General features: G+C 44.1%; 1 protein-coding gene across 1 annotated transcript in view; it reads right to left on the bottom strand.

Annotated features, from left to right (window-relative positions):
• Positions 1–3,797: 3,797 nt before the first annotated feature.
• GNS (glucosamine (N-acetyl)-6-sulfatase) overlaps positions 3,798–27,244 on the bottom strand; it is a 46,331-nt gene continuing 22,884 nt past the window's right edge. Inside the window, exons 10-14 of the mRNA XM_062203298.1 lie at positions 16,977–17,078; positions 10,261–10,368; positions 9,343–9,453; positions 8,038–8,198; positions 3,798–5,464 (exon numbers count right to left, since the gene is read on the bottom strand). Coding sequence (XP_062059282.1) covers positions 5,386–5,464; positions 8,038–8,198; positions 9,343–9,453; positions 10,261–10,368; positions 16,977–17,078 — 561 coding nt within the window. The 3' untranslated portion in view covers positions 3,798–5,385. The remainder of the gene's footprint in view (positions 5,465–8,037; positions 8,199–9,342; positions 9,454–10,260; positions 10,369–16,976; positions 17,079–27,244) is intronic.

The following is a 27,244-nucleotide window of genomic DNA, read 5'->3' as shown; positions in this document are numbered from 1 at the left end:
AGGTGGGAAGTGGCCATGTTTTTCATGGTCTAGTCTTGGAAGACACATATGATCATATAGGACCTCGTCTATTTGTCACATGAACCCCGATGCATTGTGGGAGAGATTACACAGCATCATTAGGAGCCATCTTGGAGGTTAATTTATTTCCAGCATGACTGCTCTGGTCAAAGTCAGGTGTCAAGGGTGGGGCCCTCCTTTGACTTTCCTTCCATCCGTAGTGTTGTTGAGCTGGACAAGGAGCATCTCTCGTTAGTCTGCAACTGTGGTTTCTCTGTTAAGTATAGAGATCAGAAACAAGTTCTCTTTAGTCTACATGATTCCCTTTCAGAACCAAGCTACTAGGCACAGTAGGCACTCAGATGTATGATGAGAGGGGAATGATAGATCCTTCCTGCAAATGGACACAGCAGAGTTCACTGTACAGATGAGTTTGAAGCTAGAACTTTGAAATCCTGACTCTTGAATTACTATCATGTACTTGAGCAAATTAATGAGGGAAAGAAGCTATCCCATGGAGCTTTGTTGCCCAAAAAATGACAATTACAAGTATCCTGGTATCCTCTAGGAATCTGTCAACACCCAAGCTGCAGGTTGAAGGACGTCCATGGCTGTCAGGTCTCACAAGCAAGTGGTCACGAAATCTTCCGCTCAAAGACCACGATTGACAGCTGTCATGCATGGCATTTTGGGAGCTACTACCCACATCTAGCACCTGAATCCTAGGTGGCGATTCCTAAGCCATCAGTAATGGTCTCCGCACAGTGTTTTCAGAGTGTGTCCTTTGGGTCCTCTGGCTGCTAGCTCTTGCCTCTGCAGACTTCAGTGTACATGTATGACGTCAGCCGTTTAAATCCACCGGTGGAAGAGAAAGATGAAAAGCAGACTAATTCTGTTGGGAATGTTCTACAAGCCAGTCTTAGTGAGAATAGGCGGAGTCAGTTAAAAAAGATGGAACCCGTAGAGTATGTGCAAGAACTTTCTTCTTGTTGATGATATGACATTATGAAACAACCGGATTTTTTCTTTTCTTTTCTTTTTTTTTTTTTTTTTGATAGGCAGAGTTAGAGAGACAGAGAGAAAGATCTTCCTTTTTCCGTTGGTGCACCCCTCAAGTGGCCGCTGCCATGGCCGGTGCATAGCAGCCAGCGCGCTGCGCAGATCCGAAGCCAGGAGCCAGGTGCTTTCTCCTGGTCTCCCATGCGGGTGCAGGGCCCAAGGACCTGGGCCATCCTCCACTGCACTCCCGGGCCACAGCAGAGAGCTGGACTGAAGAGGAGCAACCAGGACAGAATCCGGCACCCCGACCGGGACTAGAACCCGGTGTGCTGGCACCGCAGGCGGAGGATTAGCCAAGTGAGCCGCAGCGCCGACCTGGATTTTCTTATTTTTAAGATAGTAATTTGGTAACTTTATGGGTACCCTGTACTATCTTATTTTTCCATTTGCTTAGTAGCTCTGTCTTCTTTTCTCTTCTACTTAAAGGTGAGACCAGGTAGCTCTCAAAAGTGAAGTCTGACATAGATGTTTCAACTTTATCCTGTCTTTATCATTCAGGGTGTTGGTGTCGGTGTCTTCTGCCCTGACGTGTAAGGCCAGTACTCACCTTCTTACCCCCAGTGTTTCTTGGTCTTACGTCCCAGATTTAAGCAACTAGGTCTACAACTGCTATTTTCAGCCTGATCTAGCTTTCCATGAGGTTTTGAGGGGGGAGGGAAGTCATCCAGCTAGGTGATGAGCCCTTGCAATTAAACAGCTGACAGTGCTCAGGAGAGGTGCCATGATGGGCCTTAAGCCCCACTGCAGGTTATTGCTGGCTATGCCCAGGACACGTGGCTTGTCATGACCGCTCTTCCCGCAGGCTTTTTTTTTTTGCCATGGAGCACTTGCCATTTTTATTCAGATTTTAAAGAAATAATAAGCTAAGGCTTACAGTATTTAATGATCTGCCTAATAAGATATAGGACAAGTGCTCAAAGTTAAATATCTTAAAACATCATGTGTTACCCCACAGATATGTATAACTATTGTATCAATACATTTTTAAAATATGCAGGCCATTTCTCAGAGTTGCGTTTGCAGTGAGCAACTTTGAGGAATGAAGCCGTGTCTTCTAGAACAAGGAGCAGGCTTAGTGCTTGCTGTCACACAGCAGGGTCTTTAAACTCCATGCTGCTTTCCTGTTAACAAAAACTACTGCATGTGCAGGCATCCATCTGTGCCCTTTGCACCACACCTGTGGGACTTGGGGGCAAGAGCGAACCAACAGGTTTTTGCTGCTGCTGTGCTGTAACCAAGTCCTTTGTCCCTAACCCAGGTGTCTCCTGTCTTTTGCAAGTATCCACGCAACAGTCAGCTTGTAAGAAGGCCGAAATCAAATTCCAGACCCTCATAAGTTACACTGTGATATGCTCAAACCACCTGTTTTACTGTTCGTAATCTTGCAACTTCATGGGTGTCTTCTAACATCTTATTTTCTACTTTGTCTTCAAAACTGCCAAGATATGAGGCAACCTGCTAGGTCTGGGGTAGGCAAATTATGGCTTTTTTTAAAGTTTAACTGGAACATGGCCACATACAATCATTTCTCTATCTTCTGTGACTACTTTTGTGAATCAACACCGGAGACCACATGGCATGCAAGCCTAAATTAACTGTTCCTTTAATGAATCTGTTGACCCCTGTAACGTAACCACATGACTGGATCAGGGTTTTTTTACATGTTGCTTTACAGGATTATTCTTCAGCAAGGACTATGCATGTGTGAGCTACCCAGATAGAGCTGTCTCATGTCCATTACCAGGTGAGTGTTATAGCTCAAGGGGGGAAAAGCACCATGTGAGAATTACTAGTTGTGAACGGAAACAAAGGACACATTCCCACTGGAACAGAAATCACTTTTAATTCATTGAAAAGTGCAGCAGTGAACAGGGTCCTTGGAAGGGCACTTTCTAAGTGAGATGACACAGAGCCGGAACAGATGATGCCAACACAGGAACTAAAAAAAATTGGTGGAATGAGGTGGCGTGGACAAATAGAAGAACCTGGAAATACTCAGCTACTTCCACTGGTGGGTCAGTCTGAAATAATCTTTGCTTTCTCTTATTAAGGATCAGCTTTTTCATTAAGAAAGCACTAATCTTTATTTTAGATACTTAAAAAAAATCAATGCAAGAACATTTTTCACAGATTAAGCTATAACTTCCATGAGTATCATTAGTATTTTGTACAAAAAAACCCTATGGTTGTTAGAATGTATTGGCAACAGCACCACTTGTGAAATTCAAAGATGCTCTAAAGATTGTTCCCCCTTTGTGACTTTATGTGAAAGGAAGCTTCACAATAAGAAATCCTCTAAGGCAAAAAAATCTCCATTTCATTGCTAAGGCCTCCGTTCATTCCTAATGGTTTTATCTGTTCTCTATTAGGAAGGGCACCGACAGACATGGACTTGACCTCCTTAAAAGAAAAAATAATCCAAATCAGTACAACTAAGAACAAGGCAAGCCTCCTGTAGTGGGTCCCTTGTACATAAACATTCTGGAAATAGTGCACTTTTTAGTTGGTTGGGCTATAAATGGAGGTCTCTATTCAAAGATTAGGTAAGAAACGTACCAAAAACAGATGGTACAGAAGAGGCCTTACCATATCCCCACCACCCAAAATGTTGGCTGAATGAAGAGCCACGTGGCAGAGATCCTACTAGCAACTACTTTGGGTAACTCTTGGGTTTTACCTGCTTTCCCGAACCAACAACATAAAACTGAATAATATGACATCACAGCCCATAGACCTGGTAAGAGTTGCTTTCTTTTTATTTGGGAATAACTGTGGTCAACTTTCATTACTGTGGAAGTTGACTGATAATATTATCAGTCAAAGTAGAGAATAAAGGTGATACCCATATTCAACATTATAGTTTGTTACAAGATTTCTATAATTTCTCTAAAACATTCATAGCAGAGGTGTTCATTTCACTCCCTATTTCACCTCGATACCACCACAGGTGCTGAGATCACTTGAGGTAATGGGATAAACTCAACAGCTATTAACCCATCTGAAATTCTCATAGCAAAGTTACTCATGGCTATGTCTTACAAAGTGCCTAAAGCTTGACAGAAAATCTTAAAGCTAAAAGGACTTCCTGCCTGAGTTGAATAGCTTGTAAGACTGTATCTCTACCTACCCTCTGCCACCCCACCATCACAATTACCCTTCTTGTGAAACAAACAGTAGAAATGGAATTGGCCTTCTGCCAATAAAAGTGTAGATATTCTGAAGAATGGAGAAGCCTAAACAGATGCTGCCAACAGGGGAGTAGTCAGCGAGGCCCATTAAGTAAGACTCCATAACACTCAGGGCAACTATCTGCATGGGGCACAGAAAGAAGTTTTTCCATCTTAAAACGAACAGTGACAGCAAAATCCAGACAGTCAAAATGACTGCATGCACTGACATTCAGGTTCCCTGCGCGACAGGGGTACAAGCCTAAAACTTCTTAACCCAAGGCTAGCCATAGAATGCCCTCAGAAAACACAGCCTTCCCATCAACCCTTGGCCATTTTTCTCCCCTGACAGGTGCACCTAAGCCACTGTTATTTTTTACATCAGAGAGGAAAGCCCCAAGAGAAGCCCTTTCCCTCCAATACTGCTCATGCTAACTGGCACTCCGTGTGGTTGGCAGCCACTGGCAAGTAATGGCTGTCACCTCAAGAGCTTCCTGGGATTAGCTTCTACAAGCTGATGGCTCCATTTCAGTCCAGAACAGAAACAAAAACTCCCCAAACCAAAGACAGAGCCTGGTGGACTTACTAAGTCTGTGACATTATCACATCATGAAGGAGTTGATACACAATATCTCTGCTTGTTCCAACAGTGGTAGCATGTTCTTCATGAGATGATCCTGCTCTGGTGGTTAAGCCATGTGATGTTAGGAATTTTCATAGTGACGTGCTCAATCTGAAATGGTATGCAGGTCCTTTGACTTTGGGTCAAACCTATGTAACAACAGATTTCCTTTCTCCCCCTAAAGTATTGCCATTTATCTCAATGGATTTGTAAATTCAGACTTGGACCACGTGGGGAATACTAAGAACTGTGGCCCCAGGACAGAAAGGATTGTGGTGAGAACAAAGACGTCAGGAGTGTTTGTTATCAGCTAAAGGAAGAGGCTGGGACAGCCACTCTTGATGGCAGAGTTCACAGTTTCACACATGGCACAAGGAAGTCAGCTGATTAGATTGCTTTTCCAAACAGGACTTGAAACAAAGGCAGTCCAGCAACTCTTCCAGGCGTGGTCTTGAAGACAAGTTACAGACACCTACTACAATCACTTCATCAGAAGGAAGCGTGCAGGGATCCAACTGCAGAGGCTGGGCACTTCTGCTACAGCAGATGTTTCGAAAACCTTCGAGTTCTGATGCTGCCATGGTGGCTGAACATGAGACGAGGGTCAAACCTGTATCTGGGGAAGAAAAAAAGGTGGCTGTCACATTAACTCTAGGTTGCCGCCGCATGCTTCATTCAGTGGAAGCGATGGCAGGAGGGATAGCAAAGAAACCATGAAACCGTAAGGAAAGAATCAAGTGGGAAAATGAGTAATGCATCAACTCTTGGAGGGTAAGTCCAGAGGAGAGTAGCAGAAGTTGGTTATCTAGAATAGTAGAAAGCTTTGAGATGGCAGGTGTGTGCGTGTGTTTGGGAGGGGCTGGAACAGTCCCTGAAGTATAAAGCAGCCAGGTGGCAGTCTAGCCCTTGCTGAACACTACGGGCAATTACAGAGCCCTCCCCTCTATTGTGCACTTCAGATATGGGCTTGATTCTGCACATCATGAACTTAGACAAGCCATTAACTAACCTCTCTGGATACCAATAAAGTAGTAAGGCATTTATGTAAAATGTATGGAACATAAAGTAACTAATTTTACCACTCAAGGGGGAAGTTGGAGTAAATACTATATGGTCACATGAGTAGGGACTTCGCTGATGTAAGGAATGCAGGTTGACCAGAAAGATTTTAGATGTGCAGGGCATAAACACTTCTTAGTCTCTCCCATAGGATAGGCAATAACTCTTGCCAGTAGCAGTTGAGTAGCAGTTGGCCAACTGCTAGTAGTTCACGGTTTGGGGGCCATCCAGTTTCTGTTCCAACCATTCAACTTTGCTGAAGTACAAAAATAACAGCGAATGTGTGCAAGTATGTTCTAACAGATGGTGGTGGAACTGGGCCCATGGGATCTAGTCTGCTGACCCCATTTTAGAAGGTTCTTTAGATCCAAATATTGTCAAGGAAAAAAATAAGGTACGAAGAGAAAATCATGTGGAGTTTGACTAGTTCATGTCAACATCCACAAAACCAGCATCTAGAACCCCAGATTTCAAGCTTCTAGAATGTGAGCAAGATAATTAAACAATTTGGGAAATAGGAGACCAAGCTATTTTAGTTCTTTGGAGAATGGCCCTTGGACAGATCGTAGCACCAAGCTCAATTTTCTGGGAATTCTACAATAATTGCCACATGTGCAGAACTAGGGCAGCTGCCAGGCAGATGCCAATGTGGCAGGGCCATTTTCTAGCAGTGAGTGGTGAAGTGCTGTTTGCCCACATAGTATAGCATAAAGAGGTCCAAGTCCCCCAACTCAGAGTACTTGAATGTGGTTAAAAAGTGTAATGCTATAGATGTCTGACAAGATACTCTGAGCCAAGTAGCTGTTGGAAATTACAAATCTGACCAGAAGTTGGAACTCTGGGTAAGATACTGAATTTTAAGAAAAACTTTTATTTGAAAGGCAGACAGTGATAGAAAAATCTTACATCCACTGGTTCACTCCCAAGTGTCCACAACAGCTAAACCAGGGACCCAAGTATGTGAGTTACCACATGCTGCTTCTCAGGGTGTAAATTAGCAGGGAACTGGAATTGGAGGTGGAGCTGGGACTCATGGATGTGGAGTCCAATAACTGTGCCAAAAGCCAGCCTTGTATAGTTTAAATGATGTCTTTAATATTGTTATATAGTTATTTAACTGGTTTTATCTCTTTGATTTACTATATTCTTTATTTTTTTAATATAGTTGTTTTCTCTATTCATTTACCTACATCTCTAATTTGGACTGAAGATGATTTAACTTGCAGATGGCCAATTACAGCTTTCTACAATTTTAAGACATTCTTCTCCCTCTTTTACAGTGTCAGAACTGAAATCCGTTCGAATGAAAGTTTGATTTTCAACTTTATAACCTTCAAGCAGAAGAGAAGTGAATGCTTCTTGCTGTAGGTGGCTCAAGTGCATGGTATAGTGACACCTAACGTTGCTAGTGAAAGCTACAGATGACTGCACCCAGCTTCAGAGTACCTAGGATTCCTGACTCTCTACCTCTGCTAATGCAGACTATGGGAGACATGGTTCACGTAACTGGATTCCTGCTACCCATGTGGGAGACCTGGATTGAGTTCCTGCCTCCTGGCTCCCAGCTGTGGCTACTGGGAGCATTTCAGCCAGTACAAGCACTCGGAGAATGGCTCCTTGGATGGGAATACTCCCTCCTTGTCAAATTAAATGAAGAGGTACAGAATGGGGAGGAACAAGCCTGACTCAGCAGGAAGTAATTCTCATTTATACTTGCTTAACTGTGTGCTTACACATTTCAACATTTGCATTTATACCTAGTACCAAATTGATAGGTTTCTGTAATTGGAGTTTCTGAGCAGTGAAATGAAGTTGTGTGTTCTTAGAAGCTCTAGGGCACGGGGCAGCCCTGTATCAGCACTTATTTAAAGAAGTGGTACCATGTCAATCATAGCACGGGAAGAGGAAGAGCCCTGCTTACTGGGGAAAGGGCTGTGCCTCTAGCTGCTTTCCCCACTCCACAGGTTAATTCACCAAGAATTACAAAGTTAAAGTCATGCATTCCACTTTAAAGCAAAACATGACAAACACAGCTCAGCCCTCAGCATGAACGTCCCTCCCTTTGCCTTCAGGAACAGCATGTCCACTAGAGACAACTTGGGTAACTCAAGGGAAAAAAAAAAAACTTACCCGGGGTCAAAAACCCCTGGCGTGCGACAGGTTGGCCCAGAACAGGACTGCAGCATCATTAACCGGTAGTTCATCTTTCCCAAAAGCTCGGGGTCTATGCTTTTAGCGATGTTAGTGATCTGGTCTGGGTCCGCGGTCAGGTTATAGACTTCCACAAACACCTAGAGGAAATGAAAGGATGGAGAAAGAACAGAAGACGGGTTACAGCGGAAGAAATACTCCTTATGTGCATGACTTCACACGGGAAGGTGGCAGATAAAAACTCCAAGGCCCAGGAGAATGCCATCTGGTCCCAAGCTCCTCAAAGAGCCCACTGTGCCGTGGAGACAATGCAGCATCTGTTGCAGGGATACGGCTGCTGCTGGTGTACAGCCGCGTGCTGCGCACCCTGTGCCTCCAGGCAGTCAGGAGAGGAAACCTATTAGCTCTGTCGTTGGAGCACAGAAGGCAGGCCCTGCGCATGGCACTGAGGAGACAGAACAGCTGAGGGCTGATTCTGGCCTTAGAATTACAGGAAAGCACCTGGTGTTACAGATGTCAGTAGTTGTGGATGTATAACCCTGACTGAGTATTCCTAACATTTCTTTCCCTAATCTTTATGCAGTTCTCCAAACTGGAGTCAAGTAATAGGCTAGGATTACTGTGGGGAAATGCTGCTTATAATGGCTTCTAGTAGCTGTGTCAGACTATTGCTTACAAAGTAGTTCTCAAACTGGTGCGTGTTAGAGAAGAACGAACAGGAACCGAGTCTAAGGAAAGCTCTTTTCTCTGCTGGGCAAATCGCCTCTGAGCTGTGGACTCAATGACAAGGGAGTCTGTCTCTGAGAACATAAGCACACATCCACTCCGTGTGGTACTGAGGGCTGCCCGATGGGGCGGGTGAGCCCAAGCTGACCAACAGTATGAGGTCACAAGGAACTAGAGTCCCCATGATGATCCTTCAGCTAACCCACACTGCCATGCTGTCCACCTCCAGGGAGGTGAAGTGCTGTACTTTCACTCCACACTACAGGGCAGGGAGGATCCCGGGAAGCTCACACAGCAGGCATGTGTCACTCACAAGACTACATTTCAAGTGTGTGGGGGTGGTGGCGGTGGCAGTGAGAATCCCTTCAGAAAGGTCAGTTAGGGGAAGTGAGGCATGGCCTCAGGAAAGTGTGTCTTAAGGAAAGCTAAGTTCAAGTACAGATGAGAACAGCATTTTCCCTCTAGAACATCCTTGGAATTACTCTCAGACCACCCAAGTCCAACCTCAGAGCACCAGCACTAGACAGATGGGAGAGGTGCAGGCTGAGGCCTTTTTACCTCCTGGTCATCAAACTCGCAGTACTGCAGGTTCCACAGCGCTGACATGGTCCTCACACAGGCATAGGTGTTGTTGTAGGCATCTTCACACACACAGTCTGGGAAACATTGCTGTAGGGGCATTTATGAAGACAAAGATCATTCACCTATGTATTGTGCCTAGCTGCCTCAAGGCAATGAAGTTGGCTTAGGCCAGACACAGAATGGACAGAAACGAGGAAGCCTTTCAGAGAAGCCAGTGAATCAACAATAGATTGGGGAGGGGGGGAGGGGGACTGGTGTTGTGGCATAGCCGGTAACTCTGCTTTCAAATAACTAACTCTTAGCAAAACTGGTATTGGTGTTGGAGAGACAAGACAGAAGGGAACGGGGATGACAAGTGCAGGTATACTAACCAAATGGGCCCTCGTTACATAAACTGGAAGGATTTGAAGCGCACAATCTAATGATAGGTCCCCAGTATCACTTTCAGGATTACTGGATTTACTTTTGTCCATCTGTTAACCGCTCACAATCAAGTGCTAATGAAGGACTCAGGGGCTGGTGCTGTGGCGTAGTGGGTAAAGCCATCGCCTGCAGTGCCGGCATCCCATATAGACACCGGTTTGAGTCGTGGCTGCTCCACTTCCGATCCAGCTCTCTGCTATGGCCTGGGAGAGCAGTAGAAGATGGCCCAAGTCCTTGGGACCCTGCACCTATGTGGGAGACCCGGAAGAAGCTCCTGGCCATTTGGGGAGTGAACCAGTGGGTGGAAGATCTCTCTCTGCCTCTCCTCCTCTGTGTAACTCCAACTTTCAAATAAATAAATAAATCTTTAAAAAAAAAAAAAACCAGACTCAAATACTTAAGAAATCTAATCTAGCACCCTGCTGAGTTGTCCATGACAAAACAGTGGAAGCCAGTTTAAGTATTACTCACAGATACTCCAGGACTCAGGGAGGGACACGTTGGGTCGGTGACGTTGCGGCCTTCTCCTTGATATTCCACCAGGACATCAGAGCGCCAGGTCAAATTACTGGCCCCTGTCTAGAAAGAAAAGCCCAGGCAGTTTCTGTGAGGCACACAGACTGTAATAAAGTTTTACTCTACTGCCCGAGGGGACTTACAGTCAAAACTAGTTAGACTGTTCATTTGCTAACTCAAGGGAATGACTAGAATGGATGCATATGAAAGCTACTGAGTATCACGTTTGGTATTTATAGAGTCTGCAAGTGACAGTGGAACGCTTTGAACATTGAGAAGTTTCTTCCCAAGACCAACCTGTGAAGCAGGTCAGGGATGGAAACTGAAGTAGCTAAGCAAGAATCAACGTCACAGCATACATTGCTCAAAGTCCAGATTGAACAGTACTGTTTACGTGTTCTAGATAAGAATGTTCTAGGCTCATACCGAGCAATTTATATAACTGACAGACACAAGGACAAGAAACAACTATCACGCAGGGCTGCTTTGTGCTAAAGACTAAGTTTCTAAGCAACTTGTTATGGTCAGAAATACATTATCTCATTTATTCTACACTGTACACTGTGGAAGGACAGAAGCACTTGAAACCATAAAATTTAATACAGATGCACTAAAGGCAAGAGGAGGACGAATCCAGGAGTAACAGCAAGTTTGGGATCAAAAGCATATGAATATAGGATGGAGCAGAAAACGTGGCAGCGTAGCTGTCTGAAGTCCAGCATGCAGACAAGGAAGTGGTGCAGTCAGTGGACAGGCGGCTGGCAACCAGACAGGAAAAGGCCCTGCACATCTGTCCAGTACAGAATGGCACGCAGTGGCAATGAGAAGTTTCTGAGCAGGGAAGTTCCAAAACCAAGGCTGTACTTCAGGACTGGACTTTGGGCATAACGGTTAAGACATCTGCATCCCATAGTGAAGCGTCTGGGTTCGACTCCTGGCTCCACTCCCGACTGCAGCTTCTTGATAGTGCAGACCTTGGAAGGCAGTGATGAAGGCTCCAGCAACTGGGTCCCTGCCACCTAACTACTCAGACCTGGACCGTGTTCCCAGCTTCTGGGTCTAGCCCTGGCTGTTGAGGTATTTCAGGAGTCAACCAGTAGATAGGAGCTAGGTCTCAAATAAACACAAAAGCCCAAGAGCAGAATCTGGAGGTGACAGGCGGGATTGGGAGATAGTTTAGAAATTGTTTTTGTTTTGTTTTTTTTTTATATAAGATTTTATTTATTTGAGAGAGTTACAGTGAGAGGGAGAGACAGAAAAGTCTTCCATCTATCTGCTGGTTCACTCCCCAAATGGTCTCAACAGCCAGAGCTGTGCCGATCCAAAGCCAGGAGCCTGGAGCTTCTTCCAAGTCGCTCACGTGGGTGCAGGGTCCCAAGGACCTGGGCCATCTTCCACTGCTCTCCCAGGCCATAGCAGAGAGCTGGATCAGAAGTAGAGCAGCCAGGATTCGAACCGGTGCTCATATGGGATGCTGGCAGAGGATTAACCTGTGCCACACTGCCGGCCCCCTAGAAATTGCTCTTAAGATGTTCTAAAGCCTTATTCAAAGTCTAGTGGGGCACTTGTTTGAAAAGCACACACTCTGGGCTGGTGCTGTGGCATAGTAAGTTAAGCTGCCACCTATGGTGCCGGCATCCCATATAGGTGTCAGTTAAAGTCCCAGATTCTCCATTTCCAATCCAGCTCCCTGCTAATGTGCCTGAAAAAGCAGAAGATGGCCCAAGTCCTTGGGTCCTTGCTATCCACATGGGAGACATGGAAGAAGCTCCTGGCTTAGGCCTGGCCCAGCCGTAACTGTTGCAGCCATTTGGGGAGTGAACCAGCAGATGAAGATCTTTTCTTTTTTCAAATAAATAAGTCTTAAAAAAAAAAAGTGCACATCTCAGGCTCACAACAGCCCTAATGAACCCAACACTGTCCAGATCCTCTGATGATTTCCCTGAACAGTAAAATGTGAGAAGCTGCTTTAAAGCAAAAGCTCTCAAATCAGCCTCAGTTGGCAGCCTGTTATAAATGCAAATTCTTAGTTCCCAAAGGAGGAAGGGAGCAGCCTGGGTTTCAAGAAGCCCCGCAGGCATTTCTGGGGAACTCTAGTTTGAGATCCACTGCTGTCAAGGGCAGTTCACCTGGGTGAGCATGGTGAAGAATGAGTCGTAGCCTTGAATAGAGCAGCGGGAAAGGAGTCAGACAGCAACTCTCTGTCACTCGCTGTTCTACGATGAGACCTGCACAGTCCTGTGTAGTTCTGGGTCTCAGACATCATGAGCCAGAGACTGCAGAAGCTGCCCGCTCCTCCTGAAGTACTCACACTCCGGAGCCAGAAGCTGGAGATCAGGGAAAGCTTCTCTGTCAGGCTTGAGTGTCCCAAGTGTTCAGAAGGGAGTGGGCCTTTAGCCTATGGCTGAGAGGCCTGCATCCCACCATCAGAACGCCCGAGTTTACTCCCGAACTCCATCAGCTGACCCCACCTTCCTGCCAACATAGACCCTGAAGGCAATTGGTACACCATCCACTTGAGAGACCTGGATTGAGTTCCTGGCTTTGGCCGGGCCAGACCCAGCCCAGGCTGTTGCAGGCATTTGGGGAGGCAAATGGCAGATTGGAGCTTTCTCTCTGCCTTTGAAATACACAAATTTTGAAAAGTGTCCAAAGGAGAAAAGAGCATCTGGGAAGTCTATAGATCAGTAGTTCCTGAACTTTGCTGCGTATTAAAATCATTAAGGGAGCTCAAAAACTCCCAAAGGCCAGTTCACATCCCATGGCAATTAAATCTGCCTGGGGGATATAGTACCTGGCCTTTTCCTGTGTGACACACTGAGGCTTACGGTCTGGAGAGGCCGTTAAACTTTTTTCCATGAAAAGGCAGACGGTAAGGACTCAGGCTCTGTGGCTTTACAGTGTCCATGAGGTCTACCCATCTGTGTTGTAGCAGGAAAGCAGCAGGGCTGAGTGTTCCAAGAGAACCCTGCAGAAACTGGTGGTGGGTGGGATTTGGTGCACAGGCTGTAGTTGTCCAACCGCTAGCTAGTCCACAGAGCTTGCACAGAAACCTTGTGTACGCTGTTCAGTACAACAGCTGCTAAGCACAGGCTGTGTGGCTGGCCCAGAGGAATGAACACCATTTTCTTTTAGTTCATTTACATAGGCACACAAAGTTACTTAACTGCTCTAATTCATCAGTATTGCATTAGGAAAATCCCCTAAACATGAACAAGGGAAAGAACAGGTCCCAAGTGGCACTTCCAGACTATGTAATGATTTTCATTCCTGTTTGAATCTTTTTTTTCTAATTAAAAAAATAAACACAGTAAGATATATAGTGTAAGATGCATACAAAGAAAATTCAGATGCTAAATTGCCCCAGCTGATCTATAGATAAAACACAGTAATAACCAAAGCCTAACATTTTTCAGGTAATCTAAAAAAGCCGATTCTAAAGTTTACATTAAATAGAGGTGTCTGGGATCCTACACAAACAATAAAGGAGCAAAGTGTGCCCACATGAAGACTTATTAAACAGCTCTATGAGACAAAATGATACAGGTGCAGGGATGACCCAGAAATGATGATCATCTTTTCTATGATCCAGAAAAGACAATTGGTATTTATAGAGAAAAGTGAAATTGGATTCCTGAATCATAAGAAAATTCTAGATAAAGACTTAACCTTAAGAGCCAGAACTATAAAACTAAGAGAAAACTTTCTGATCTCAAAGTTTAGAAATATTTTTATGTAAATAAGACACAAAGAACATTAACCATTAAAGGGAATAATGTATACACTGAATTTCTATGTTCTCATGTCTTATCATAGGAGAAAGCCAAATCAGACAGGGAGAGTATGAGGGCATACATACAGAGGCATTTCAAGATGAAAGAAACAACAGGCATAAGTAAAAGTGATTCACTGATCAACAGGCAATTTAAAAATGGGCAAAAGATCTGAACAGATATTTCTCCAATAAAAACATACAAATGGCCAATGACCATATGATAAGATGCTCATTATTAGAGAAATGTGAACTAAAACCACAATGATGAATCATATCACAACCCTGTAAAAATAGAAAGGTTACAACAACTGCTGAGCAGGGGGTGTGAAGAAATTGGTGTCCTCTGACACTGCCATTGGAAATATGTAAATGCTGCAGGTGTTTTGGTAAATGGTCTAGCAGCTCCTCAAAAGATTAAACTTAAGTTACCATATGACCCAGCAATTTCAACCCCTAGATATATATACCTAAGAGAACTGAAAACATACCGCCACACAAAAGTTTACATGCAGCTGTTCATAGCAGCATTACTCGTAATGGCTCCAAAGTGGAAACAACTCAAATGCTTATCCGATGACTGAATAAAAAAATGGTATATTCACATAAAGGGACATTATTTGCCAGTTAAAAGGCAAGGAAAGTACTGATACATGTCACAACAGAGGATACTTGAAAAACAGTATGATGAAATAAGCCAGTCGTAAGAGGTCACATACTGTATGATTCCATTTACATAAAATGTCCACAATAGACAGATCCAGAGAGAAATAAAGTAGATTGGTGGCTGCCTGGGGCAGGGAAGAGGGAGAAATGGAGGAGTCAATGATAATGTGTAAGGGGTTTCTTGGAGTGATGAAAACACTCTAAAGTTAATGATGGTGACGAACAACTTTGTGAATATCCCAGAAACTACTGAATTGTAGATTTAAATTAGTGAATTGTATGACATCTGAATGAAGCCATTTTATTAGAAAAATTTGACTCATCTCAGTAGACAAATTAACAGTAAAACCAAATACGACTGTTACCCCTAGGTTGGCAAAAATTAAGTTATTGGATAGATTCATATTAGAGCAATGGGAATTCCCATACATTGCTGATGGGAATGTCAACTGGTATGATCATTCTGTAAAGTAACACGGTAATATTTCTACAATGAATGTGCCAAATTCCTATAAGCTGGCTGTGTGCACAGCTACTCACCCGGAGATACTACAAGAATTCTATGGCAGCACTGTTTCACAAAAAAAAAAAAAAAAAAAAAAAAAAAAGTCTACAACATCCAAGTGCCTGCTGATAGGAAAACAAATTAATAAGTTGTGATGTATGTATATGACGGAATATTAGGCAGCTGTGACCTACACAGGTCAGTCTTGGAAATAAGACTCAACTGCACAAAATCCTAGATTACGTTGAGAAGACTAATATTTAGAGAGCTTACGACAAAATAAAAACTAGGTATGTTGTGGCCGACTCTGTGGTGCAGGTTAATCCTCCGCCTGCAGCACCGGCATCCCATACGGGCTCTGGTGTGAGTCTCAGCTGCTCCTCTTCCAATCCAGCTTTCTGCTATGGCCTGGGAAAGCAGTGGAAGATGGCCCAAGTGCTTAGGTCTCTGCACCTGTGTGGGAGACCCGGAAGAAGCTCCTGGCTCCTGATCGGCACAGCTCCAGCCATTGTGGCCATTTGGGGAGTGAACCAGCAAATGGAAGACTTTTCTATCTTGCCCTCTCACTGTCTGTAACTTTACCTCTCAAATAAATAAAATCTTAAAAAAACCTAAGAAATGTTGTTAGGGATACCTGCTCAAACTAACACGAGAATCATGACCATCTGATCTATGACAGTGATCACCTGCCGTGGCAGGCATAGGATGAGGTGGGGAGAAGCACACAGGTAAATGCACTAGTATTGTTAATATTTGCAGTTTGCAATGGGAAGGAAGGTTCTTGGGTAGTTCTTTTGTTTCATAACTTACAACATTCACACTGACTCTTCAACTTTTCTATGCTTAAAATGTATTCACATACATTTTTAATGGGGAAGAGATGCTGCTGTGAATTGTACTTTCTCCCTGTGGTATGTGGCAGGCACCTTTCCAAGTTAATGCCTTTGGATAGATATCATTCAGTGTTGGCTTAACATTCTGTTGTTTATCTGTACCATATTTAACCAATGCCCTACTGGCCATTTATGTTTTCAATTTCCTTCTATTAATATTACCTGTACATTTTTATACATAGCTCTATGTGGTATCAGGCAAAAAGCAGGTACCCAAATACTTCCTGAGTGAATTCATTTTCTTAACACAATTCTCAGGTGGAATTGCTAGACATGCACATCCTGAATTGACAAGTCTTGTTAAGCTGGCCACTTCACTGGTCACACTGTGTACACTTCTGTGAGCAGTGCATCAGGAGCTTCCAATTCCCCACATTCCTGCCATTTCTGGCTCTAATCTTTTTAATCCCTGCCAGTTCACAAGTGATAAAGGCCTACTTTAGTTGGGCACTTCTTTGATCAGCACTGAAGTAATCTTTTTATATCTGGCCATTTCTAATTCTTCTGAGTTAATTAGTAACTTTTCTTGACTGTTTCTACTGAGATATTAATTTTTGTGTTCTAAAAACTCATACCAGGAACTAATGCGCCTTTTCACCATCACTGTCCCGATTCGTCACCTGTATTTATGGGGGATGTTCTGGGTACAGAGGAGACAGAGGAGGATACAGAATTCTAAAGTTTATATGAGGTCCAATCAGTTTTCAAGAAAACTACTTCCTACCACAAGATCAGAGAAAAAAGCTGTTCTCTAACTTTAAGATTTACTTAAGTCTTTAACTTGGAATTTGCTTCAGAGTTTGGGCTCAGGCCTCACTGAGGGCTTTGTACTTACCAAAATGGGCAGTAAGGACATCCCGTCCATCTGGGTCTTATTCAGGCTGTAGCCAGCGATGTCCAAAATAGTAGGACCCAAGTCAATGTTGGCAACAAGCATCTATGAGAATGAGGGGGGAAAAAAAATCAGTCTGGAACACAATTGGCCCCATTTCCCATCTGAACTATACTAAATAAAGCTCTCCTTCCCTACCAACCCATGAGACAAATAGCACTATTTCCTCTTGTACAGTCCATACTTACTTGGGTCTCGCTGTTTCATATATTTAAATATGGTAACTTAAAAAATAATAAAGACTTATAAATAATTCCCCTGGGAAGTCACACATTTAACCCAAACTGTTATGAAACATTTTAAAAAAAATTATTTATCTGAAGGACTAAGTGACACAAGGAGAGGGAGGACCAGAGAGATCAATCTTCCATCTGCTTCCATCTACTCCCCAAATGCTTGCAACAGCCAAAGCTGAGCCAGTCCAAAGCCAGGAGTTAGGAACTCCTTCTGGGTTTCCCATGTGGGTGGCACAACCCATGTACTCTAGCCATGATTTGCTGCCTCTCAGAAGCATTAGCAGGAAGTTGGATTAAAGCAGAGGTGGGGCTTGATCCCAGGCACCCTGATATTGGCTGTGAGCATCCCAAGCAGCAGCTTTCTGCACTGGGCCATAATGCCTGCCCCTGGCCAAGACATTTAAAAAAAAACTCCTTTGAAATTGCCCCGAGTCTTGTAAATGAGAAAAATGCAAGGCTGGTGATGTGGACAGTGTTTTCAAACTTGATTGTTCACATCAGTTCACTAAATCTGCCTTCAGAATCCTTAAACATTTTTTTAGCCTCAAAGGTTGAATGTTTGCCACCCATGAGGATTAATAGCTCTTCATAAAGTTTCTCAAAGTGACAACATTGCTAAAAATGTCTTCAATACGCTTTAAAGTCTACAACTACTCTAACAATGCCTAAAGTTTTTTTTTTTTTAATAAACATTCTAGAAGGTAGACACTGTTCTACATTTATACCTTGCCTATTTTATTGGAATATTTTCCTTCTGTGTTCAATGCCTTTACAGGGCCTAAATCTGTATAGTCCAACAGAAATAAAGAAGGCCATGTATGTCACTAGAAATAAGAACATGTCAAACTCATGTATCAAAAATATTGCTGTTTCAACTGATAATATCATTGCTTTTTTTTTTTTAATCAAATCTCTGCAATCTAGCATTTTCTAATATAGCACACCTTAGTTTCAACTCCTCACATTTCCAGTGCTCAACAGCCTTTGTGGCCGGTGGCTACCACAGTAGCACAGGTGTGGAAGTCATTTGGTCACAGGTCAGCAGGACAATACACCATGCACGTGAGGGCAGGTGAGAGTATGTGGGAACTGCAGTTTTCTGAGCACTGGTCTCTGCCAGGCATTTAGCACTTCCCCCCATTCGGTCTGTCATGATTCTAGGACGCGGTTTCCACCCCCTTTTACAGATGAAGAAATCAAACACAAGATGTAAATGAACGAAGTTAACAGCTTTGGAGTGGAAAAGCTATGATTTACTCAAAGGAAATGTCTTCGAAACTGTTGGGAAAACTTAGATCATCTTAGTCAGAAGGTGCCCAACAGAAAGATCAAAACAAAAAAGCACAAAACTACTATCATGGATACTTCTAATTTGAAACTACACCCAAATGTATAGCTATGAGAGGCAAAATAGCATCTTCATAGGGATCAGCTTTCTTGAGGGCTGGGATAAATATCCTAGCTCTGAATCAATTAGTGTAACTCCACAGCTGTCAGAAATTAGCATTTGGGGCCCGCATTGTGGCTTCCTGGGTAAAGCTGCTGCCTGCAGTGCCTGTTCAAGATCTGGCTGCTCCACTTCCCATCCAGCTCTCTGCTGTGGCCTGGGAAAGCAGTGGAAGATGACCGAAGTCCCTGGGCCCCTCCACCCATGTGGGAGACCCGGAAGAAGCTCTTGGCTTCGGATCAGCATAGCTCCGGCCGTTGTGGCCATTTGGGGAGTGAATCAGTGGACAGAGGATCTCTCTCTCCGCCTCTGCCTCTCTGTAACTCCACCTTTCAAATAAATCTCTAAAGAAAATTACCATTCAGTGGAAAACAACTGAGGGGGGAGGGAAGGCCATCCATGTTACTGAGAAGACACCCCATAAAATGGTGTCTGCAGGGATTACACAGGGAGATAAAGTTCCTAGTTCCAAGTGCCCCAGGCAAACTGAGCAGTGTGAACCTGGGAGTGATCTTGGTTGGAAAGGGCAAACATAAGGGGACATTATCTCTGGAATGGATTCAGACAGACCCTGAAGTGTGATAAGATCTCAGTGACATGAAGGGAAGTCAATCCCTCAGGGCCTACTGACATGGCCAAGATAGCTAACAGGGGAAAAAAAAAAAAGGGGGTCAATACCAAAATAATGAGATGCAGATGTGAGATAAGGAGTCCATTCCACCAAAAACTGCCTCAAGAGCCAACAGATGTACAGAGAGGATTTTTTTTTAAAGATTTACTTATTTTGGGCCCAGTGCTGTGACGTAGTGGGCTAAGTTTCCACTTGTGGTGCCGGGATCCTATATGGGCACTGGTTTGTGTCCCTGCTGATGGTCTGGGAAAGCAGTGGAAGATGGCCCAAGTACTTGGGCCCCTGCACCTACATTGGAGACCTGAAGAAGCTCTGGCTCTGGATCAGCTCAGCTCTGGGCATCGCAGCCATTTGGGGAGTGAACAAGTGGATGGAATCCATTTCTCTGTTTTTCCCTCCCTCTGTTAATCTGCCTCTCAAATAAAATCTTTAAAAGAGATTTACTTATTTGAAAAACAAGGAGGGGAGGAGGAAGACAGAAGGAAAGAGAGAGAGCTCTTTCATCCACTGGTGTACTCCCCAGATGGTCCCAATGGGCAGGGCTGGGCCAGGCTGAAGCCAGGAACCTGGAACTCCATCTGAATGTTCCATGTGGGTGGCAGAGGCCTAAGCAATTGGGCCATCTTCCACTCTTTCCCAGGCATATTAGCACGGAGGGAGCTGGACTGGAAGCAGAGCAGCCAAGACTTGACTGGCCCTCACGTGGGATGCTGGCACTGCAGGAGGCAGCCCAACCCTGTTGTGCCACAACCCTGGGAGAGCTCTTTCTAGTGGTGTTTTGCTCCCTGGAGAGAAAGGTCTCCAAGTTCTAGTATAAATCCAGTCACTGAGATTCAGTCCAAGTTTATCAAACACACATCATGCTCACATCTTCCCTAAATACAATGGATAAATTCTGTTGTATGATCTTGGTTAAGAAGCAGATGGATAAATTCTATTATAAGATTCCGGTTAAGTAGCATGCTATGTAGGGAGATGCTAGACTTCTTGTGGACACTGAATGTGAGTAAGGAATTCAAGGGAGAATTATTCCTAGCTCCAGTTTTTAGACAACTAAGAATTACAATGGATGTCATGGGCCCACTGTTTTAATGCCTCTTGAAATGTTACAATTTCAAGTTTCTAGAATGATGGAGCTTTTACCACATGATCTTTAAGTATAAGCAAAGACTCACAGGGGCCGGTGTTGTTGCACAGTGGGTTAGGCTGCTGCCTGCAATGCCAGCATCCCATATGGCCACAGCTTCACGTCTCAGCTGTTCGATTTCTGATCCGATTTCCGCTAATGTGCCTGGGAAAGCAGTGGAAGATGTCCAAAGTGCTTGGGCCCCTGCTATCCTGTGGGAGACCAGGATGAAGCTCCTGGCTCCCAGCTTAAGCTTGGCTTGGCTCAGCCCTGATCGTTGCAGCCATCTGGGGAATGAACCAGCAGATCTGTCTGTCTTTTTCTTTCTGTCTCTTCCTTTAACTCTGACTAAATAAATTTGTTTGAAAGGCAGAGTTACACAGAGATCTTTCATCCACTGGTTCACTTCCCAAATAGCCACATCAGTCAGAGCTAAACCAGTCTGAAATCAGGAGCTAGGAGCTTCTTCCAGGTCTCCCATGTACAAATATAGGGCCAAAGACTTGGGCCACATTCTACTGCTTTCTCAGGCACATTAGTAGGGAGCTGGATCAGTCCTGGAGCAGCCAGGACTCGAAGCGGCACCCACTTGGGATGCCAGCACGGCAGGAGACTGCTTTACCCACTACGCCACAGTGCCAGCCCCAAATAAGTAAACAATTGAAAAATTAAAAGACATAAATTTTAAGAGAAAAAGCTTTACAAGACAAAAAAAAGTATTCCATATTTTTGTTGGAGAATGTTTCTAGGATTTAAGTATATAGTCATTGTGATAAAATGAAAGGCCCTCAGGAAACTCTGGGGTAGGAAATCAAGGACTCTCATGTGTTAACCTACTTACTTTTAGCTTTAGGAAGGACCGGGCTGCATAATTACTGAAAGAACAAGAAGGAAATGGGCTCTCAGGAGAACACATCAGGTCTCCAAACACATACTTAAGCCTTGATGTTAGAGAATTCACGCTCATGTAGGACTTTCAAAGACACGCTTCAAAGCATGCTAGCAAGTCGCCCAAATCCATTCAGTGAGAAGCACTGCGACTGCAGGACAAAGCAGAGAACTCCCATGTTGGGCTGCTTCGGCGGGATCCGCTTACTCGACATCTCCAAGTGACACTCGTTGAGAACCAACACATAACATCTTTCTGATTTCACAAAGCAAGGCTTATTTGGGAGGTCTTCCCAACTTAGTTCTCTTTCCCCTGGCCCATGCCACGTCATTCTAGTTTTTCTATTCAGTTTCTTTCCTTAAAAACCCATTTAAGAACTCCTACCACCAAATCTAGAGCTAGAGGAGTTTCTAGCCAGGAGAAAATGTCAATAGCTACTGTGGCATCCACATACAACCTGCCCCAGCTCTCCCGGGGCAGCTATGTTCACTGGGCAGTTGGACGCCATTGTTTTGGACAGCTGACTGTGCCCACCTCACAGAATGAGTGGTGCACAGACCACTGTGCCACCAACATAAATTCCAATATCTCACCGGCGCCGTGGCTTAAAAGGCTAATCCTCCGCCTTGCGGCGCCGGCACACCGGGTTCTAGTCCCGGTTGGGGCACCGATCCTGTCCCGGTTGCCCCTCTTCCAGGCCAGCTCTCTGCTGTGGCCTGGGAAGGCAGTGGAGGATGGCCCAAATCCTTGGGCCCTGCACCCGCTTGGGAGATCAGGAGAAGCACCTGGTTCCTGGCTTCGGATCAGCGAGATGCGCCAGCCGCAGCGGCCATTGGAGGGTGAACCAACGGCAAAAGGGAAGATCTTTCTCTCTGTCTCTGTCTCTCTCTCTATCCACTCTGCCTGTCAAAAAAAAAAAAAAAAAAAAAAAAAATTCCAATATCTCTGTGCTGGATCAAAGCCCAGGCGCTTCATACTTCTCATCTGACCTCTACCCACACAGTGGTGTAAAAAACATCAATTATGAGGACAGTTAAGTTTCAGCCCTTGTTCTCCCACTTGGCAAAATCCATTCAACTAATGTGTATGGCCCCCAGTGTACACTAAGGGCTGAGTGTTCCAGGTCTAGATAGCCCCTTTCTTCTGGGAACACCCAGAGTAAAAACAAACTCAATATGTCAAGAGGCGATAAGTGTGAGGCCAGCTGGGAACATGTAGGAAGGCAGAAGTCTGAAGTGACTTCCTAGAGGGGACACCTAAACCAAATCCCAAAGGACAACTGACTTGACCAGGTGAAGGGGACAGAAGATGCGCATCCCAGAAAGAAGGAGCAGTTAGTGGCACAATGGCCTGGAGGTGACAGATGGCTGACTCAGAAAGTGAAAGCAGTTCAGAAAAACTGCTACCTATGTCCCCTGCACAAGCCTGACTTAGTCCTGCTTCGTGCTGTGACATCTACTGTTATGCCCAGAACACCCACCCACATACTTTGCATGGCCACTTCCTTCCCAACATCCAGGTCTCTGCTCAGATACTTCAGAGTTTTTACAGACCACTGCAGCTGAAATGTCTGACTCCCCAACACTGACTATTACTGACCATCCCTGATAACTCCCTACTGCATCCATGGCTGCTGATGGCCTGTGCCAACACAAGATGATACCTAATACAGGCTGAGCTGTATATACTGGCTAAGTGTACGGACTCTGGAATCAGATGGCACTAGTTCAAATGCAGGGCTCTGCTAAGGTATACAGTCTTTGGCAAACCACTCATTTCCCTCATTTGTAAAATGGGGATAATAATATCTACTTTTCATAAAGCCATGAATATTAAATGAGTTGACTCAGATAAAACACTCAGAATAGCACCTGTCAGGGAAGGTGTTAGGGAGCAGCAGTTTAAGCTGCTGCTTGGGATGCCTATATCACACATGAAGTGCCTGGAATTGAGTCTTGCCCCTGCTTCCAATCAAGTCTCCTGCTAATGTGCATTCTGGGAAGCAGCAGGTGATGACTCAAGTACTTTGGTCCTTGCCACCTCTGTGGGAGACCCAGATGGCATTTTTGGCTCCTGGTTTCCACCTAGCCCAGCTTTGGCTATTGGAGGCATGTGGGATGGAGTATCTCTCTGACTAATGGGCCAGTGATGTGGTGCAGCAGGTTAAGCTGCTGTCTGCAGCACCAGCATCCCATATGGGCACTGGTTCAATTCCCAGGTGCTCCACTTTCGATCCAGCGCTCTGCTTATGTGCCTGAGAAAGCACTGGAAAATGGCCCAAGTACGTGGGACCCTGTATCTACATATGAGACATGGAAGAAGCTCTTGGCTCTGGATCAGCCCAGCTCTGGCCATTGCAGCCATCTTGGAGAGTGAAGCAGCAGATCAAAGGTCTCCCTCTGTCTCTCCCTCTCTCTCTGTAACCCTGCCTTTCAAATACATAAAACAAATCTTAAATTATAAATGAACTTTTCAAATAGACTAACACCTGTCATACACTGACCACTCAATAAATTTGAGTTATTGTTCAAACAGCTTCCGAGGAACCAGGCTTCATTTGGATTGCTAGGGGAGGGGGAACTTTCTGCTTTTAACGTTTAGATGGCACCGTTAACTTGAAGAAAAGAAACAGCCTGTTCCTTGAGCAGCCAGCTGACACATCTTACTACTTTCCCTTTCAGGCTCCTTCCCCACATGTAATCCTCAGAGCCCTGCTGTCGCAGCCTCCTCCATCAGCTCTGCCACCAACCTCAATACAACATGTAAGATCAAATGTTGTTCCCTGCTTCCCTATCTCCTTTGAATGAAGGGGCTGGTTCAGAGGATAATGAAATTTGTAGTGGAAAGTGACTAGACTTTAAGAATAGGGTCTTAGAGTTCTTAAGCTAAGAAAATGCAAAAGGTAATTAAGCTAATTTTAACAGAAATCCATTAAGAGGGTTGTAAAGGGAAGGAAGTGAAAGGTAGGCATTTCAACAAGCAAGCATTAAATCCCAGATTAAACCAGAGTACTCAACAGACCCAGAAAATCTGGCCCGTTTTAAAACCCATTTTGCACGTCCATTCTTCCAAAAGCAATTTACAGATTCAATGTGATACCAGTCAAAATATCAAAGACATTCTTCTCAGATCTAGAAAAAATGATGCTGAAATTCATATGGAAGCACAGGAGACCCTGAATAGCTTTAAGCCATCTTATGCAACAAAAACAAAGCTGGAGGCAGCACAATACCAGATTTCAAGACATACTACAAGGCAGTTATGATCAAAACAGCCTGGTACTGGTACAAAAACAGATGGATAGACCATTGGAACAGAACAGAAACAGCAGAAATCAAATCTACTCAACCTGGATTAAAGATCTAAATCTATGACTTGACACCATCACATTAATTGAGAACATTGGAGAAACCCCGTAAGACATTGGCACAGGCAAAGAATTCCTGGAAAAGACTCCAGAGGCACAGGCAGCCAATGCCAAAATTAGCAAATGGGATTACTTCAAATTGAGAAGCTTCTGTACGACAAATAGTCAGGAAAAAGAGGCAACTGACAGAATGGGAGAAATTATTTGCAAACTACACAACTGATAAAGGATTAATAACCACAATCTATAAAGAGATCAAGAATCTCCACAACAAACCAAACAACCCAGTTAAGAGACAGACAAAGGATTTAGACATTTTTCAAAAGAGGAAATCCAAATGGCCAGACACACGAAAAAATGTTCAGGATCACTAGCTGTAAGGGAAATACAAATCAAAAATACAATGAGATTTCACCTCACCCCAGTTAGAATGCTACAGAAATCAACAAATGCTGGAGACAATGTTGGGAAAAGGGTACCCTAATCCACTGCTGGTGGGAATGTAAACTGGTAAAGCCACTAGGGAAGACAGTATGGAGATAACTCAGAAATCTAATATAGACTTACCATATGACCCAGCCATCCTACTCCTGGGAATTTACCCAAGGGAAATGAAATCAGCAAACAAAAGAGCTATCTGCACCTCCATGTTTATTGCAGCTCAATTCACCATAGCTAAGACATGGAATCAACCTAAATGCCCATCAACCAAAGACTGGATAAAGAAATTATTGGGGGGCTGGCGCTGTGGCATAGCGGGTTGAAGCCCTGGCCTGAAGTGCCGGCATCCCATATGGGCATGGGTTCTAGTCCCGGCTGCTCCTCTTCCAATCCAACTCTCTGCTGTGGCCTGGGAAAGCAGTGGAAGATGGCCCAAGTCCTTGGGCCATTGCACCCACATGGGAGACCCGGAAGAAGCTCCTAGCTTCAGATTGGCACAGCTCCGGCTGTTGCGGCCATCTGGGGAGTGAACCAGCGGATGGAAGACCTCTCTCTGTCTCTACTTCTAACTCTTCCAAACAAATAAAATAAATATTTAAAAAAAAAAGAAATTACAGGATATGTACACTATGGAATACTACACAGCAGTAAGAAAAATGAAATCCAGTCATTTGCAACAAAATGGCAATCTGGTAAGCTTCATACTTAGTGAAATAACCCAGTCCCAAAGGGACAAATACTCTATGTTCTCCCTGATCTGTGAGCATTACTAGCGCACCTAAAATGAAAGCTGTGAACAGCCCTCAACTTGACTGTCAAGGAACAGTTTTATTAAATTAAAAAATTTTTTATTTTCTTTTTCATACTATATCTTGAACTCTTAAAATAGAGTTAATCATATGTATATATAAGGCCAATTGAAAATAGATCCCAGTAAAAAACAAAAGGGGGAGTAAGAGAGGGAGGAGGAAGTTTGTACCTGTAAAACTGTATAGTTCTGCATACAGTCCTATGGATTTTTTTTTTTTTTTTTTTTGACAGGCAGAGTTAGTGAGAGAGAGACAGGGAGAAAGGTCTTCCTTCCATTGGTTCACCTCCCAAATGGCTGCTACGGCTGACGCGCTGTGCTGATCCGGAGCCAGGAGCCAGGAGCTTCTCCTGGTCTCCCATGTGGGTGCAGGGCCCAAGCACTTGGGCCATCCTCCACTGCCTCCCCGGGCCATAGCAGAGAGCTGGAATGGAAGAGGAGCAACCAGGACAGAACTGGTGCCCCAACTGGGACTAGAACCCGGAGTGCTGGCGCCGCAGGTGGAGGATTAGCTTAGTGAGCCACAGCGCTGGCCGGACTTACTTCTAATGGTACAGTTTAAAAACTTGTCATGGGACTCCAAATCCCATTAAAATTGATAAAAATGCCATCTTAATTGTTAAAGTGATCATAGATAGAATTAAGTGTTAAAGAGATCATATAAATAGCATCAAGTGCCTGGTAATAATAATAGAATTAAAAAGGAGGGAATGCCCAACATGGGAAGCAGTCTACACAGCAGACTCATAGAATGATAATTGCTTTAAGTAACACTCTGACCTCAGAATCAGCCCTCAAGTCATTCAGATGTGGCTGACAAGCCCACGAGAGCATTTGAGGCATGGAAAGCCGAGACACTAGCAAAAAAATATCCTACACAAAGGATCTCTGAGTGAGACCTCAATGGAAAAAAGGGGCCAAAGAAGGATGTACTTTTCTCTAAAGGGAGGAGAGAACTTCCACTTTGCTTATGGCCTTGTCCAAATACTGACAGAGTTTATGGTCACAAAAGGCTTGGCAGCTCATGGCAAGAGCCTTGGGTGATCACTGACATAAATAAGAGTGTTAATTGTTAAAGTAATAACTGAAGTCACTGTGCACTTATTCCCTATGTAGGGCCTCTGTCCTTAATGAATTGTACTATGAAAATTAACTGCAAAATTTGTTCTCAAACAGTACTTTATACGTTTGTGTGTTGGTGCAAACTGTTGAAATCTTTATTTAGTATACAGTTGGTCTTCTGTGTATATATATTTAAATTTAAAA

This window comes from Lepus europaeus, chromosome 10, assembly GCF_033115175.1.
Source record: "Lepus europaeus isolate LE1 chromosome 10, mLepTim1.pri, whole genome shotgun sequence".
NCBI lineage: Eukaryota > Metazoa > Chordata > Mammalia > Lagomorpha > Leporidae > Lepus > Lepus europaeus.
The sequence above is the reverse complement of the archived record's forward strand: the minus strand, read 5'-3'. Positions and strand labels throughout refer to the sequence as shown.